The following is a 17,140-nucleotide window of genomic DNA, read 5'->3' as shown; positions in this document are numbered from 1 at the left end:
AATGACTAGTTTTGGAAGGGAAAATAACTGGCTGGGAGACGAATAAAAGAGGGCAGGCACTGAGTAGCGATGTGCGCTAGAAAACTTAACTTATGCCTAAGCACGTTTGGACTGACATGATGCACAGCTAACACCTGTTTAACCAAGGGCATTAGACAACATGGTCGAACCGATACCTGTCAAGCAAGCCCAAATGGTCAGTTCAGGCAAGCCCTTCTCCTAGACCAACCTGCCCAAAGCCATTACCAGGCAACAGATCAACATTCATCTTCACGCTCTACAGTCAGCTCAGGCAAGTTCTGCTGCCCTCTACCTACCTGGTGTCGCTGTCACCAGGACAACCAAAGCAGAAGTGAGACCGCCTACTTCTCCTGGATGACCCTACAGCCAAGGTCATTTCTGATGCAAATGAACACCAGATTCACAGAATTTAGCCTAAATTATTGCACAAGAGAGAAAAAAAGGTTTGTGACCATCAGAACCTAACCCTGCTGCCCCATGAGACATCTGACCCCTAATTAGAATATATCATTTTCAGCAATAGATACCCTGGTGACCAGTAATACAAAGTACAAATTTAGCTTCTCCGTTTTTAAAGATGGACTTCAAACACCATGACAATATATATAAACTCTGAGTTCTCTTAAGAAAGATGTTGACCTTGGATATCATGTCTCTTAAGAGGATGCAATGTGACATTTCTGGAAAACACATACAATATTATTACTGTCTTGGAAATGTCCTGTAAGTGTTCTAGAGAGCATTAGCTGCTCATTCTCTCAGTGCTCAAAAATGACTACCACCACCTAGATACTGAGGATTCAGCAGGTGGAAGGACTGAAGTCTTGCCCTCAAAGGGCATGGAGCCTAATTAGGCTCTGAGTCATACACGAACAATTCACACAGATGTACCGTATATTATAATGACTACTTAAAGAACACGTGCTGGAATTAGGGTGAAGGAATTGCCTCCTCAAATCTTCCAAATGCCCATACCAAAAGCTGGACACTCTACTCCATCCAAAGTTCAGGTTTTTCTATGTTGTTGTTGGATGAATTAAGATATGTGACGTTTCCAACACAGATTAGAAATCCATACATGTGTCACATGCGAAAAATTATTAGACCAGGAAGATTATATGAAAAAATTAAGCTCTTTGGCAAGGAACCCACCAAGGTGACATCTCCAATATTAATTTACTAGATTCTACTGTATTGGTCACTGGCCTTCTGTCTCTTACCCCCCATATCATGCCCTTCTTGGGGAGTTTGGTGACAAGAAAGTGACCAAGGGCACTAGTTCTTAAATGAGAAACTTTTTAAAACTGAACAAGCCAACAGCAATTTAATCAGCAGTAAACCTGCCACATTATTATGAAGTATCCAAGCAGCAGGCTATGTGCAGAGCCAAAAAAACAACACAACAGGAGCGGTGAACTTCAGACCCATAGGAAGGGCGCCAGTTCACCAGCCAGTGATGCACTTGGTTGCACTAGCACACGCGCACACATACACACATACACACAAGCATTCCAGGCACTCAAAACCCCAAACAACAGCAAAAAAAAGAAAAAGAGAAAGAAAAAAAAAACTGTCCCTCAGGTAGAAATCTAGAAATCACCTATGCAGGTGGCAAACCCCTCCAGAGATCAGCTGAGAACTGTAAATAACCACTGCAGCCCAGGTGAGGGCCCCATCGCAAGGGGCGCCCACTATTTAATTCCAGCTTACTGTTGCTGCCCAGCAAGACACACGCCCTACGTTGCTATACCTTCCAATTTTCCAGGAGTTGCCCAGACTTTTATGAGAAGCCCCCATGAGGGCAGGAGTCTCCATCCGTTTTGGTCACCACTGTCTCCCCAGGGCCTGGCTCGCTGCAGGCATTCAGGATACACTTGTGGATGACATGAATGAGAAATGCCCCGCTTTTTTAATTCAACTGTTTTTCAACACAGTATGGCCAAACAGAGCACGTGCTGGCCAGAGGTGCCCTGCAGAGATCCAAATAACCCGAATGACTGTCCTTTCTCCATTCCTCTTTTCCAGGGTAAGCTCAGGAACTACCTTGGGGATCTCTTTTTAGACAAAGAATCCTGCCACCACCATCCCAATCCTAAATCACATTCAATAGTTTTAAAATCCAGGCATAACTTCATTGGCATGAGCAAACTTCCTTTTTTCCTTTTTTTTAACCTGGACTCCAGGAGAAATCAGGTTTCCTGTTTTAAAAAAATATATAGCTTACAGGCATTTCATTAACCAAGATCCAATCACTACCTTGTTTGCTAACTCGCTCGGGATATTGTGCATCAGGGTTTGAGAAATAATCAAAGGGTTCTTAACACCTTAAAAAGCAAACTCTCAGAGTAAAGCTAACTGGAAGGACCCCTCACAAATCACATTATAATATGGACTGGGAATCTGAGTTGTGTATTGCAGAAAGGCCACAACCTCCCAAACCACCCAGTGTGTAATCAACAATCCCTAAAAATTCCAGAAGAATTTTAGAAGCCATTTAGTTAAGGGTGAGGAAAACAACCCCAAAGAAACTGAGGGTCTTGCCCCGATCCCACAGCTGGCTTGGCGGGCTTCCATAGCTAGTTCTAAACTCCAGAGAAAAAATCCAAAACCCAAAACCATCTCGTGCCAAGCACAACTCTCTTAGACATTTTCCTGAAGTCGTAATTCAGAGCCTGCAGGCCACACTCAAATGATACATGGGATGATAATAATACCCCATTATTATAACATAACCATCGTATTCAACGCCCCAAACGAAAGTTCTCAAATTATAAACTAAATCAATTTAGATCTTTTTGAAGAGGATTCAGAAAAACTCACCACCAGCAAACTCACTCTATCAGTTATTATCAGCTTATTCAGAAGCTAAAGTAATTGGCAGAAAGGTCATCTCTTCAATGTAACCAAATAAAATCCTGTAGTAATTGCCTTACTTCCTTACTTAATTGTAGCAAATACAAGAAAACACCTTTATTTCACCCAGTGTTTATGGTACTTGCTTATATGGGAATAGCAGTGTCAAATACAAACGGCTGGGTCTGTCTGGGCCTGCCTGTGCAATTAGGAAAAACATCTTCCAAATGAACAGCAACCGTTCTGACTCGAAATTTTTTTTTTCCATTCATTCATTTATTTATTTATTTATGTTTGTATGCGTTGGGCCTTCCTTGCTTCGCAAGGGCTTTCCCGGCGAGCGGGGACTACTCTTTGTTGCGGTGCACGGGCTTCTCACTGCGGTGGCTTCTCTTGTTGCGGAGCACGGGCTCTAGGCACGCGGGCTCAGAGTAGTTGTGGCTCGCAGGCTCTAGAGCGCAGGCTCAGTAGTTGTGGTGCACGGACTTAGCTGCTCCTCGGAATGTGGGATCTTCCCAGACCAGGGATCGAACCTGTGTCCCCCGCACTGGCAGGCAGATTCTTAACCACTGCACCACCAGGGAAGTCCCTGACTCAAAATAATTCTAAGAGACAACTAGAGAGACATATTTTACGTACCCCCCCCCCCCAACAAAGGTGACCTTGAACAAGTGACAACCTCCTTTTGGGTTTAGTTTCCTCATCCTCATCCTAAAGTAAGGATACTCACGGTTTCTTCCAGAGAGGATTAAAGGCATATAAGAAGCTCCGACACAGCAGCTAGATCATGGCAAGTGCTTGGTGAGTATGGGCTGTTATAACCATTGTTCCCATTTTAGAGATTCAAAAAATGAGGCCCATTTGCTCAACATAACACTGCTACAACAGATCAAGAATTTCATCCTGGACCTCTGAGGTCTCCCAGACCCCCACTACCACCCAACCCCACTTCCACAGGATGTTGAGGTATTTGCCCAGTGACATAGTGACATGACAGCTACCCAGTGACATAGCCAAGCCCAAGACTACGGCTCTTAACCTCCGCACTCACTGAATTCAAACACTTCAGGAAAAATGATATATTTTAAAAAACGAACAGAACTCACTTTTTATAAATAACCATCGCGTTGTAAATGAATCCTACTGATGATTCGTGACTAACTTGACTCTTGAAAAGTCAATGACATTTCCTCACTAATCTGGACTATGCTTTTATGTCTGGTAAATGGCTAATGGCTGTGTCTCCTACCCAAATTATTCCGAACTGATGAGTTTATCTGATTTAAGTGCACTGTGGAATTCATGTGGCTGCAGTGGTGTCAGAATTCAAACACCTCTTGGATTCATCTAATACCTCATATGAATTCCTCAAAAGTATACCCACTGCAGTATCAACTGACAACCTGCTTCCCTCTCCTTGTTAAGAAAATAGTATCACAGACCCAAAAATAAGAGCAGTTGTCCTATTTTCTTACATGGAAGTGTTACATATTCCATGAACTATGCTTTCATTGCTTCTTTTTTAGTTGCTAGATTTCGGCAGCCAACTGTGTCACTTTGCTACATCCCCAAAATAGCTAAGTCGAGTAGTTTAAAATCATATTTTGTTGTTTGGTCAAAAAACCATCATGCTGATTTCAGTCTGCAAAAAAACTGATTAGAGGGCAGGAGCTTTGCATGCACAGTGTGTGGTTCTCTCTTGTATACTCTGCAGGTCTGAATCCATGAAGACATGGAGACAAGGGCATACGTGTGTTCAAGTGTCACGCAAGTACAAAATAAAAGCTACACCCAAAGACTACTGTTTGCTTCCCATTAGTGGCACACAATTAAAACCCAGAAACGACAGTCAAAGGTAGACCCATTCTCCTTGGTTACCACACAGCACAGTAGGCCTTACAAGGGGGATGGGCATTCCAGGGTGCAGGACCAAGCAGCTCTTTCTACAGAGGATAACACCACACAGGGATCTTGCGTGGTACATTTTAAGCCTGCAGAAAACATTTATCGCCTTTTAAGCAGGGAAAGAGGAGCCTCCTTTGCGATGTGAGCAAGGAGGTTATCTCAGACTTCATGGAGGCTTTCTCATTTCTTTAAACCTCAAAATGTAACCATTTTACTAATTATATGTGGGATGCCCTCATGCCAGCCTCCCTCGCCCTCAAGAGCAAATCCAGGCACAAAAATCATCATGCAAGTTTATATAAATTTTTTCAAAATGTTTTTGTTTTTACATATGTCTTTTTCAGTTCAATTTTCTTCTTTCTCTATACTCCTACCCAAATCTCTTTAACACACACAAAAAATGGTTAATTTATTGAGCACTTACTATTCACCACGCACTGTGCTAAGTCCTTTAGCATGCATTCTCATTCAAGCCTCACAAAGACCTTAGGAGTCAGGGTCCTATCACTATGCCATTTTGCAGAGAAAGAGAGGGCAAAAAAGTGAGGCACAGAGAAGTTAAGTAACTTGTCTAAAGCAGCACAGCTAGTAATGGCAGAGGCCGATTGGCTCGAGATGATATTCCGATATATTTTAAACAACTTCCCACAGCTACATGACTCAGAAAGGAAATAAAAAGTATTAACAAGTTCTAGGCTCCTAAAAGATCTCTCCTTTTCATATGCAGATAAAATAGTACAGTGATTCTCCTTCAGTGGAGAAGTTGCCTTCCATCCTCCACCCCAAAAGCAGCAGGAACACCACCCAATTCAGTTAAGGGGGCTCCGAAAAGAGAAACCGGGCACACCTGGAACCTGGTTAGCTAACTGACATGCCCCGACCCAGCCCTAAGAGCACTTTTTACAATGGTTTTTTTTTTTAATCATCATATCAAGTGCTGTAGTCATAAAAATTTTAAGACTGCATAGGCCTGGCAAGCCAACTCACAAAGATCATATATTTTTTCTGTCAAAACACCAAACATTTTGCTACAAGTCATACCAGATGAAATGGCCCCTCCAATTATAGGTGTCCCTATAGAAGGAGACAACTGCTCATGAAGCCCTCTAGCTACCTCAAGCGATCTTGCACAGCCATCGCTGATAAACCTCACAGTCCTTCTCATAATAGGAAAACCCCACAAACTTATCTGTTATATATTTCAATCATCACAGGCTTTTCTGAAAATGAAATTCACCTACATTACTTCCAATCTTTTTTTTTTAAGAGACATTAACAATTTCTTTGTCTTGAAAATGAGACAAAAAGGAATTGTAGGAAAAAAGCAAGGAGAGGTAAATGGTATTTAAAAACATGCATCATTTTTGGAGTGATTTTTTTGGTTAGAACTCCACGTAAACAAATAAAAAATAAAAAGTCAGGGGCTTCCCTGGTGGCGCAGTGGTTTGAGAGCCCGCCTGCCGATGCAGGGGACACGGGTTCGTGTCCCGGTCTGGGAGGATCCCGCGTGCCGCGGAGCGGCTGGGCCCGTGAGCCATGGCCGCTGAGCCTGCGCATCCGGAGCCTGTGCTCTGCAACGGGAGAGGCCACAACAGTGAGAGGCCTGCGTACCGAGAAAAAAAAAAAAAGTCAAAGCAAAGTCATTAACAGAGAACTTTTTTTACAGGTGGGCATTTGCTCTTGTGAGTGCACACAACACTGCCATAGTTCTGGAATTGGGTCTTTTACAAGCAAGATGGTCACTTCCATTTCTCAGACAGGCAAACAAAGGTATGGGATCGTTTAATCATTTGGGAATACTTACTGAGGGCCTAATGCGTACCAAGGTAACCTCATTCTGGTTCAAATTCAGCAACGGCCCAGGGAATTCCACAAGCAGCTCTCACCGCCTGTTGGGGGCAGGCTATTCTCAGAAGAACATTCTCACTTTCCTGAGCCCCTCCCTCAGTAGCTACCAGCTTTGCCCAGATCAAGCTCAGACGGAGAACTAAATGTGGAGGCAGGGCACATCTCCTTCGCTTCCTTTATATTGTTAGATACACAGACCTTTTATTCTTTACACAGCCAGCCAAAAACGCAGCTTCACTCATTACCACCCCTCACCTGATAATGGTCAACCTATAACCAAAGCCCACCAAGAGCTTACTGGGGGATTCAAGCACTTTTATCACTTTTGAGATAACTTCAGATGCTTTGAATTTCTCCCATAAAGTCTGATTTATGAAATGTGACTACATGAAAGATATGCCCTAGAATTAAAGTGTTAATCACAACTTTTCTTCATTCTTGCAACTCAGAATGCACACCTATGTTACAACTTTATCCTGCTTAGGAATGACATTGCTGAAGGTATATTCAGATTTTAAAAAAAAAAAAAAAAAAAAAAACTTTCACCATAAAAGGAAAGAGGTAAAGCAACAAAGCACCAGCAACACTTAATTGCTTTCCTCACCTAGGTATGGCTAATGTGTCCAGGCTGTCCTTTTGGTCAAGAAGTTTCCAGGAAAATGAGGGAGGGGTAAGGAAGTAGAAGGGGATAATAATAATTGTTCTGGGGCATTTTAAATGCTCTTTCATAAAAAGCAAGAAAGTTCATTTCAATTAGTGCAGTGATATGTAACTGATTATACTACAGTAACTTGGGAGTTTTTCAGAATAGAAAGATGCATCAGAAAGGGTTTTTGTTTTATTTTGCTGTGTTAAATCATCAGCATTCCCCATACTGCCTCATTTAAACAATGTTATCTTTTATCCTGTGAAAACGGGTCCATAATTAAGGGGAGATGCCCAGAGCTTCACAACTGTTTAGTTCTTTTTCTCATTTCAGCCAACCTTTCCAATAGCCATTCTGCCTGTGGCAACAGCAACTTCCCTACTTCCAAAAGGTCCTGTCATGCCTATTTGTACTAATATTCTTCATCAACTCTGTAATATGAGCACTGTTTAGAAGGAAACATCGAAAATTTTATGCCATGACTGCATTAGAGGGAACCAAGTTTCAAGACTGGATAAAGATCCTCCATTTTCAAATAAGACACTTCGGGGAAGGGGCTGTGGCGGGGGGGCATGGTTTCTCACCCCATCCCTGAAGAGTAAGACTGCTGACTTACAAATGTTACTTTTGCATTTTTCTAATAAGTCCATAGAGGCTGTCCACCAGGACTAAAGCATGTACATGCAAATACACCAAGAGACAGCTCAGAGGGAGATTCGCAGGACATCAATCGTGGATCCTCTGATTCTGACACATCCAAGGTACACAGCAGAGCTTACCCATCTGAAATGTTTCCAACATCAGCCTCCTAGATGTAATGTAATTACTGTACAAAACATCAGAATCAAAGAGAAGGGTTTCAACTCTGAGGGCAGAAAGAGAAGTCAATTAAAAAAAAAAAATTAAGTTTCCGCTGAATAGCTTAAAAATGTAAAATGTTAACCCTTCCAAATAACATAATTTATTTGCTGTTGGAGGCACTTAAATTCTCAATGGAGATATATACACCAAATGCTTAAATGAACTGTGTGTAAGATTTGCTTTAAAATAATGAGGTGTTGGGGAGGATGAGGTGGGTAAAGGAAGAGGGAAAATTGAGTTGTAACTGTTACAGCTGAGTAGGGGGTTCACAGGGTCCCATTATATTTTTCCATTTTTGTAAGTTTTTCCATAATAGAGTATTTTTTTTAGATGTCAGAAAACAACGTCCTATGCACTACATCATGTTGATAACACTTGTGCTCTGGAAAATGGAAACATCAGTTGAAACATTAATGGCGACACGGGTCCCACACCTGCCATACTGCCGTTGAGAGACTAAAAGCCACTGCTTCCCATCCTCTGGGGAAAGACTCAGGCCAGGGCAATGTTTCCAAAACCCTCCCAAATTAAAGTTACCCTCTATCTTTCACAGGCGCTGAGAACAAATGTATCAGAAAAGTTCGCACAATTCTGAGAGGAAACAAACAAAATAACCAACAAGGGATTTTGGTGAAGATGTCACAAGGAGGACCCTAATCCAACACCAGAATCATCTTTATCCCTCGTGTCAAGCAGGTAAAGCCTTCTCAGGTCAGGCCTGGCAAGAAGGGGCGTCCCAAAGAGAACTCGGGTCCCCACCGGTTGAGAGCCGCCCAGGAGCACCAGGGTGGAGCTGAGGCCGCCTCTCCGCTCCCAGGCGCATCTGCAGCGGCCCAGCCTCCAGCCCCAGCCTCATCCCACCGCGGCCCCACGGCACCTAGGCGGGTGGAGGTGGCGGGAGCCTGACGAGTGGCTCAGGGGCGCCCCCTGAGGTCCAGCAGCGTCGCAGCAGTTTTGGAAAATGGAAAGCAGACGTCTCCGGCTCTTGACATTTTAACTTTGGTTGCAAAGGCTGCTGCTGTACCCTCTCCGGGCGCACTTTCCCAAACCACAGCCCTCCTTCCCCGCGCCTCGCACTACTGCCCCTTCCCTTTCCGACACCCTACGGCTCCCGAACCACGGAATGGGCTATTTATTTACCTCGTAGCGTGAGCACGCACAGAAAATGTGGAAGACGAAAACTGTCCCAGCCCGACGCAGGCGGCATCACTGGTGGTCCCATTTTGGATTTCAAGGCTTCCTCAGACATCAGAAAAAAGAAATCGCGGCTTGGCCCACTGACTGCACACCCAAGTGTAAGGAGAAGGCCAGAAGTGGAATTAGAAATTCCCCGTATTTCGCAAGGCTGCTCCCCTGCTGCCTCCCACTCACCCCCATTAAAACGTGACCCTTAAGAAGTTCAACCCCAGTGTGCACCTGAGCCCACTCAGACGGCAAGTCCACGACACAGAAAAAAGTCTAGGAAGCTCAATGATTAACACAAATACTGAGCACTGGGGAAGCAGGGGGGATGTTTAAGGGTAAACGTCCACACCGCCCCCGGGTCCCAGTGGAGGCAGGACCCTGGTGAGCAAACCCCAGGCCTCGGGTGAGTGTGAACGCACGTCCTCGCTCGGCATCCGAGCTGGGGTTCTGGGCTGTGGCCGGAGTTCCGTGCGGTTCCGGGGACAGGAGAATGCCCAAAGGGAAATGCGAGGTGCCCGAAGAAAAAACAGTGCTTTGCTTCTCTGCCCCTCGAGGCCACCCCCGTGCCTGCAAAGGGGAAACTCGCTGCCAGTCCGCGAGGGCAGCAAGAGCGCCCGCGACCTCATCCAGGGCGCACGACGGAGGTGGGGGAGCCGGTGCACCAAAACCGTGCGCTCGGGCCACCCGGGGACAGGCGGTTATGACAAGGGGCAGCAGAAACATCGGGAGGCAGGTTCCTTTTTTTCTGGATAACACCCTCCTCCAAATATCCAGGAGCTGGTGGATGAGAAGGCAGAAAAGCAGGGGGGGGGGGGTTCCCTGTCCTTAGGAGAGCAAAGGATGAAAAACGAATCGCTCCCTTCTTCCCACCCCTTCCCCGACTAAGGGCACAGGACAAGGCCTCCACCTGGGGGAGGGGGCTGGACAGACCGAAGGGAGCTCAGGGCTGCAGCCTGGGGGGAAAGGGGAGGCTACAAGAGGAAAGAGGGAGACAGCTGGCTTCTGCCCTCCCCTAGTGGAAAGAGGAGGTGGGGGGGTCGGCCGGTGGAGGGCTGGAAGTGGAGGGTCGCCGAGCCGCACACCGCTACGTGCGGTGATTTATTATCTTCATCAATGGCCAATACTTTTCCTGTCTTAACCCGACCAGAAAGGAGCGGGTCTGGGTCTGCCAGCCGCGAACAGCCTGCAAAAGGGTAAAGATGAAGGTAGGCAAGGCGCGAGACAGAAAAAAATCCGCCCCGGCACGAACAGCAATTCAGTTGCCGACCCGCCTGCCCCCCCGCGCCCAGACCCGAGCAGCCCAGCCAAGCAGAGTTGGGGGATAAAGGGGCCGCGAGCCCGGGCTGGGGGAGCCACGAATCTCCCTAAACCGCCTGCTCCCTGCCCTCCCACCGCTCCCAGGCCCCCGCGCCCAGGAAGGCTCCATCGCGCCGGCACCGAAGCTCAGCCCGTGCCCCAGCCCCGAGCCAGGGTCGTCCCTGACCCCCGAGACCAGAACGCAGGCTGCTTCCAACATCTCCAGTCCGCCACGGCCAGCCTCCAGCTTCCATTCCCCGAACACTAGCCTCTCCAAAGAGTCGGGGAGCAGCAAATCAAGTCCCCCCCTTCTGAGCCCCTTCAACCCTCGCCTGAGCGAGGGACGCACCCTGGGCCCCCCAAACCCACAGAGACATACTCCCCATGGCCCCAATCTCCCCAACAGTCCCAGAGCGCTAGCTCTCCCGAACAGCGGCGGGTCAACAGAACGAGTCTTTTCTCCTGACTCCGACTCCCCCGGGCCCCCTAAACCCGAGCGAGAGACACACTCCTGCGGCCCCTGTCCCCCTCCCCGGCCAGCCTCTGCTTCCACCATGCCCAACCACCAGCCTCCCAAATTACGCCGCCAGAACCAGCGGAGCGGCTCCCTCTCTCCTCCGCGGGCGTCGACCCTCCTCCACCCTCTCCGGGGTCTCCGGGACGGGCACCCGAGCTCCATGCCCCGGCGGCAACTCCGCATCCCCCGCGCGCGCTGCCCAGGGCCGCGTCCCCTCGGCGGCCGGCACTCACCGGGGAAGCACACGACATAATGGAGCACGGAACTGGTGATTTTCAGGAACAAAATCCACCAACACGGTTCCAGTAACCTCCGCATGTCCGAAAACGCACATCGAAAAGAAGAAAGCGGGGGGGGTAAACTTGTTGAATAAGTTCTTGCCTCGGTGTAAGCCTTCGCTAAGCCCGGGCTCTTCCCTTGCTAGTCCGCTCTACTGGGCCCCCGCGCTCAGCGGACCGAGTCCCCCTGGAATCCGGGAAGCCGCCGAGCGCCCCCCGGAAAATCTCAAAAAGTGACCGAGAACGCGGAGCCACGCTGGGGACGATCCTCGGCGGAGAAGGGCTGCTTTCCGTTCAAAAAGGAGCGAGCCGAGCGGGCAGGGCGAGGAGTCGGCGGGCGGCAGTGATGCCTGGGGCCCGGGGTAGGCAGGGACCGCAGGCGGCGGCGGCGAGCAGCCGAGGATCCCCAACTTGAGTCGGCAGCGCAGCCCGAGAGCCGGCGGGCGGCGGCGGGGCTGAGCGCGGCGCTGCGTCTCCGGGCTTCAGGCAGGCAGCTCCTTCCAGGGCCCGGGGAAGGAAGAAGGCATGTTTGCGAGCGGGGAAGGGGCGGGTAAAGGCGGGGGGAGCGAAGAGCCCCCCAAAATAGAAACAGCCAGAGGAAACCGAGGGAAACACAAAGGATCTCAGAGGGACGCTGGGGCGAGGGCGCCTTCAGTCCATGCTCCTGAAAGTTGTGGCTCTGGCGCGAGCTGGGGAGGATCGGGGAGCGCGGGGCTGGAAACTAGCCATGCCTCCATACAGGAAGTAACATGTGAGCATGGATCCTGGCAGAGACTTTAAAGCCGGCGAGCGAGCGAGCAAGGGGCGCGCGGCGGCGGTGGCGGCGGCGCGCGACCCGGGGCGCGCAGCCGGGCTGCCGGCGGCGGGTGCGCGCGCCCCGTGCTCTTAAAGCAGCCGCACTCGGCTCCCAGCTCGCAGGCGTCTTACAACCCGGTTCTCCCCGCCCACAGCCCCGGGTGCTGCAGTGTCGTCTGGGGCAGTTTCGGGGCTAGGGGCCGCTCTGGACGGGTCTCGGAGAGGAGCAGGAGAGCGACTGCCTTTGGGACCGGCGAGTCTCTCCCAGATTCCCGTCCTGCGAGTTCTTAAAGACGCCGCGCTGCGAGCGGGCTTGGCGAGGTTTCCCCCGCCCCCTCTGCGTTGCTCGCGTATCCGAGACTTGGGGGGGCCCAGTCTCCGGTTTGAGGAGAGGTTGGGGCGGCCTGCTGCCTTTACAGGGCAAGGAGGTTTCATGTTGGGTTTCTTCGCCCTGGCAGCACCGCGGTGGGGCGCTTCCTGCCCGCCCCCTGTTCACTCCATGCTCGCGCCCCCAACCCGGCGAATGCCCCCGCCTGGAAACAAAGCCAAGCGGCCTTCGCACTCGGGCTCCGCGTTGGGGTTTAATTTCTTTCTTTCTTTTTTTTTCTTCTTGGGCTTCCTTTGGTCTTGTTCCCGGCCAGGGAGAGGTGGGGGAGGGGAGAAATAGCTATCCTAGGCTTGCAAAAACCAGCCCTTTCGAGTCCCACACACCATTTCCCCGCGCCACGGTAGATCAGTGGCGGAGTTTTCCCAACTCGCCGCTCCACGGGAGGAGGGAAGGTTCCCGCACCACAGCCTGCTGGTGGGGAGGGTGCAGGAAGTGCGCCTCTTACCCCTGGCTGGGTGAAAGCTGCGCCGCGGGGCAGGACCGATTTCCTGGCAGCTACCCCGGGGAGCGGCAACCACTTTAGCAATCGTGGAGAGGCGTCCGGCGGAAATGGAGGACTGGGCTTATCTGTAATGAGTTTTGTCCCTAGGCTCTTGGTGAGAAAGATCTTTATCGCTTAGACTTCTTAGCGCCCTATTTTTCCCCCTTACGCCGTGCTAAAAGTGGGGGATGAGGGCTATTGATTAAACGTGTAATTGAGCCAAGGTGATTAGCCATTTGTAATTTTTGCCTAATTTTTCTGCGTCTGTTTAAAAGCCATCTTGACTTGTTTTTAACGTGCCCCTGCTGTTTCATCCCACCACGCAGGGTCTCCCACCCACCCAAACATCCGAACCGGATGCAAGGTTTTCAAATAATATACAGATGTTCCAGATCCTCCCGCAAGATGTGATTAGGGAAGCACTTTCACACCCACACGTCCAAAAGAAAAATCTTTGAAAAGTTACATTTGGGATTACGGACTAATAAAAGCCAGGAAGTTCCCTGGGAGGGCCAGCGCTCTATCTTTAGCAAAACGGGGGTGAACACCCTCCCCCAGGGTGGGGAATGAGTCGAGTTTATTTGCTTTGGGATTTGGGCCTTCCTGGTTTTGTTGGAATCCTGACTCCCCCATAAATGCTGGGAGAGGGTCAGTTTTCTTGGGAGTGTTGTATTTAAGGGTTGTCCATTGGTCAGTGGGAGCTTTGAGAGACGTTCTTATGACCCCTGCGTGTATGATTACCTCATTAAAAATTGCGTGATAGGGCTTCCCTGGTGGCGCGGTGGTTGAGAGTCCACCTGCCGATGCAGGGGACACGGGTTCGTACCCCGGTCCGGGAAGATCCCACATGCCTCGGAGCGGCTGACCCCGTGAGCCATGGCCGCTGAGCCTGCGCGTCCGGAGCCTGTGCTCCGCAACGGGAGAGGCCACGACAGAGAGAGGCCCGCGTACTGCCAAAAAAAAAAAAAATTGCGTGATAAAATGGAGAAATCTGTGTAATTTCAATCAGGACAGAACACCTGGATAGACATCCGCAGGTGAGTTTCCTCCTTTGCAAAGTAACGTAATAAAAACTGCCATTTGTGGGATGCTTACTACCTACCAGGTATTGTGCTAAATTCTTTCTCTAAGCTGTTCATTCCGTAAATTTATTGAGCACTTATTGAGGGAGGGAGGGGGCGACTGGGAACACAGCCATGAACAAAAAGGGCAGGCCTGTGACCTGTATGGAGCTTACCTTCCAAAGTACAGGATACACTCTCAGAATCCTTACAACAGTTCTGCCAGCAGTAAGAATTATTTTGCCCTTTTATAGACAAGGAAACATACTCAGAGGAGTAAAATAATGGACCCCTAGCTAGTGAGTAGCAGAGCTGAGATTCTCAGGTCTGTCTGCCTCCACAGATGTGAAAAGGCAAAGAAATGATGGTTTGAGAAGACACTAAAATGTGGGATGGAGAGACCTCAAATGGGTTTGGAGACAGAATTATCACTAGCCTCATAATATAGGAGGCCCCCACGTTAAAAATTAACATTAAATTAGGTCTGGGCTGGTGACTATCCTGGGGCCCTAGGCTGAAGTATACCAGGAACTGCTCTTGGAAGCACCCTCCGACAACCCAGGCCCCATTAGTTCCCATAATAAAGTAGAATGTTATAGGCATACCACATGGGATGGCTTTTCATTCATTCTACAACCAGTTACAGAATAGCTCATGCACACCAGACACTCTACCAAGTGTCAGTGGCACAAAATGACAGGCAGTGGACCTGACAATGCTCTCACCTGCTGATTACAACTCCCCAGGTGATGTGGGAGCTGCATGATATGGTGAGCACTCCAGGACAGTCGGTGTGAAGGGCCATATGAGTGCCACAAAAGGTGAGGAGAACCCCATGGGAAAATAAGAAGGCCGCAAAGAGAAGGTGCTGGTTTGGGTAATAAATTATCCCCAAACTTAGTGTCTTAAAACAATACATGTTTATTATCTCACAGCTCCGTAGGTCAGAAGTTGGGGCACAGCATAACCGGGTCCTCTGCTCCAGGTCGCCCTAGGCTGAAATCAAGATGTTGGCCAGGGGTTCTCATCTGGAGCCTAGGGTCCTCTTCAAAACTCATTCAGATTGTTGACAGAATTCAGTTTTTTTGTTTTTCAAGAATTTAGCCCTTTGTAGTTGTAGGCTGGAGGTCCCTATTTTCTTGCTGGCTGTTGGCTAGAAGTCAGTCTCTGGCTAGAGGCCACCTTCAGGTCCCAGCCAAGTGGGCCCCTCACAAAATAACAGCTTACCTCTTTAAAACCAACAGGAGAATCGCCCTCCAGTTGGCTATGAAGGAGTCCTGGGAATGACAATGCCATCACGTTTGCCATATGACGTAACCTAATTAAGGAGTGACTATCCTATTACGTTCACAGGTCTCACCCACTCTCAGAAGAGGGGATTATAAACCAGGGGTAGGAATCTTGGGTATCATCTTAGAATTCTGCCTACCATAGTGCTGGTGATCTATCTTGAGTATAGACTGGTGGTTAAAAGCAATAGCTCCCAAACCATTCTATTTGGGTTCTGATACTTATATCTGCTTGACTTTGGGCAACTTAACCACTTGACTTTTCATCACTTATGTGCCTCAGTTTCCTCATGTGTAAAGAGGGAATAATAACTATACCTACTCTTAGGCTACTCTCCAGTAGCCTTAAATTGAGAAGATTAGAAGGAGTTAAAAAGAATAAAGTACTTAGAGCAGTGCCAGGTGCCTAATAAGCATTTGATAAACATAAACTATTACTGTTATTTTCTTAACAAGCTTAAGCAATAAGGAGTGAACATCCATCTTTTTCTACCTGCTCAGCCTCCATTTCTTTTATTCTAGTAAATGCATTCCAGTTTCCTTTGTGCTAATCTCCCCAGATGGTCTTGGGAAGCCTAACCCTGTATTCCTCCATCACTACCCTCTGCCTCTCCACCTCACTGGCTCACCTCACCTGTCCCAGCCTGACTGTTTGGACCATCTCAACCCGCTGGCCTGACTGACTTAGAGATGGCCACATGTTTCCACCTGCTCCAATGAAAGTTAAACTTCCTCCTGGGTTTGCCACACTGGATAGACTTCAGCCTTGAGAAGCAAGGAGGTCCCGACTTGAGAAGAGCCCGCTTGGGGTGAAGTGGACACACAGAGAAAAGCAAAGGGGGGTGGTAGGGGCCAACAAACCTCTGATATCATCACTTGTATCCTTGGATTAAGTCTTACGTGAAGCCAGACCAGACCATGGGCTTTTCAGTTACTTAGGCTGATAAATCCCTTTTATTCCTTTTACCTCTTTGAGTTGGGTTTTTATTAAATTGGAACTAAAACCTTGAAACCTGGAACTTATGGCAAAAGATAAGTGAAACATCCACATTTTTCATTTTTCCAAAAAAGAAGCAGGAGCTCTTAGAATTAAGTGCTTTAGCTGAGGTGATTGAGAAAGTAAACAACAGAAGACTCAAGCTTCTGACACCCGGTCTACAGTAGCAATCACTTCTTTCTTGTCGAAAAAAAATCACTCCAAAACTTGGTCACTTGAAACAACCATCATTCTGTTTGTTCTTGATCCTGTAGGCCAGCAATTTGGGCTGAGCTCAGCTAGGCAGTTCAGCTAGTTTTGTCTGAGGTCATACATGCAGCTACGGCACCAGCTTCCAGAGGCTCATCTGGGTCTGCACAGTGCAAGATGGCCTCAGTCACATGCCTGACAATTGGTGCTGGCTGTTGGCTGAAGCCCCCCAGCCAATGACATCTCCAGTAGCCTCTCTCAGACTTATTCACAAAGATGTCTCAGGCCAGTAGGACAGAGAGTGGAAGCTACAAGGCATCTTGAGATCTAGACTTAGCAGTGGCATAACATCACTTCCACTGCATTTTATTGGTCAAAGCCAAGTCTAAAAGCCCGCAGGTAGGGGAAGGTGGAAATAGCCCCCAGTCCTTGAGGGGAAGAACAGTAAAACTGCATTACACAGAGGCATGAACTATGGCCTTTGCAAACAATCTACTTCATCTACTGTTAATCTAAATGGTGCTGGCATG

At 48.5% G+C, this 17,140-nt stretch overlaps 1 protein-coding gene across 3 annotated transcripts in view; it reads right to left on the bottom strand.

Moving 5' to 3' along the window:
* PTPRG (protein tyrosine phosphatase receptor type G) overlaps nucleotides 1–12,182 on the bottom strand; it is a 739,476-nt gene extending 727,294 nt beyond the window's left edge. For 2 of the 3 annotated variants that reach the window (XM_027121284.1, XM_027121286.1), the window contains exon 1: nucleotides 11,366–12,181. In XM_027121284.1, the coding sequence (XP_026977085.1) occupies nucleotides 11,366–11,450 (85 nt within the window). In that variant the 5' untranslated portion in view covers nucleotides 11,451–12,181. Of the gene's footprint in view, nucleotides 1–11,365 lie in introns of all 3 variants that reach the window. The other variant, XM_027121285.1, reaches the window with a different exon arrangement.
* Nucleotides 12,183–17,140: the final 4,958 nt, after the last annotated feature.

This window comes from Aethalodelphis obliquidens, unplaced genomic scaffold, assembly GCF_003676395.1.
Source record: "Aethalodelphis obliquidens isolate GAN/ISIS:26980383/991018 unplaced genomic scaffold, ASM367639v1 scaffold22, whole genome shotgun sequence".
In the NCBI taxonomy this organism is placed as follows: Eukaryota; Metazoa; Chordata; class Mammalia; order Artiodactyla; family Delphinidae; genus Aethalodelphis; species Aethalodelphis obliquidens.
This window is presented reverse-complemented; position numbering and strand designations above follow the sequence as displayed.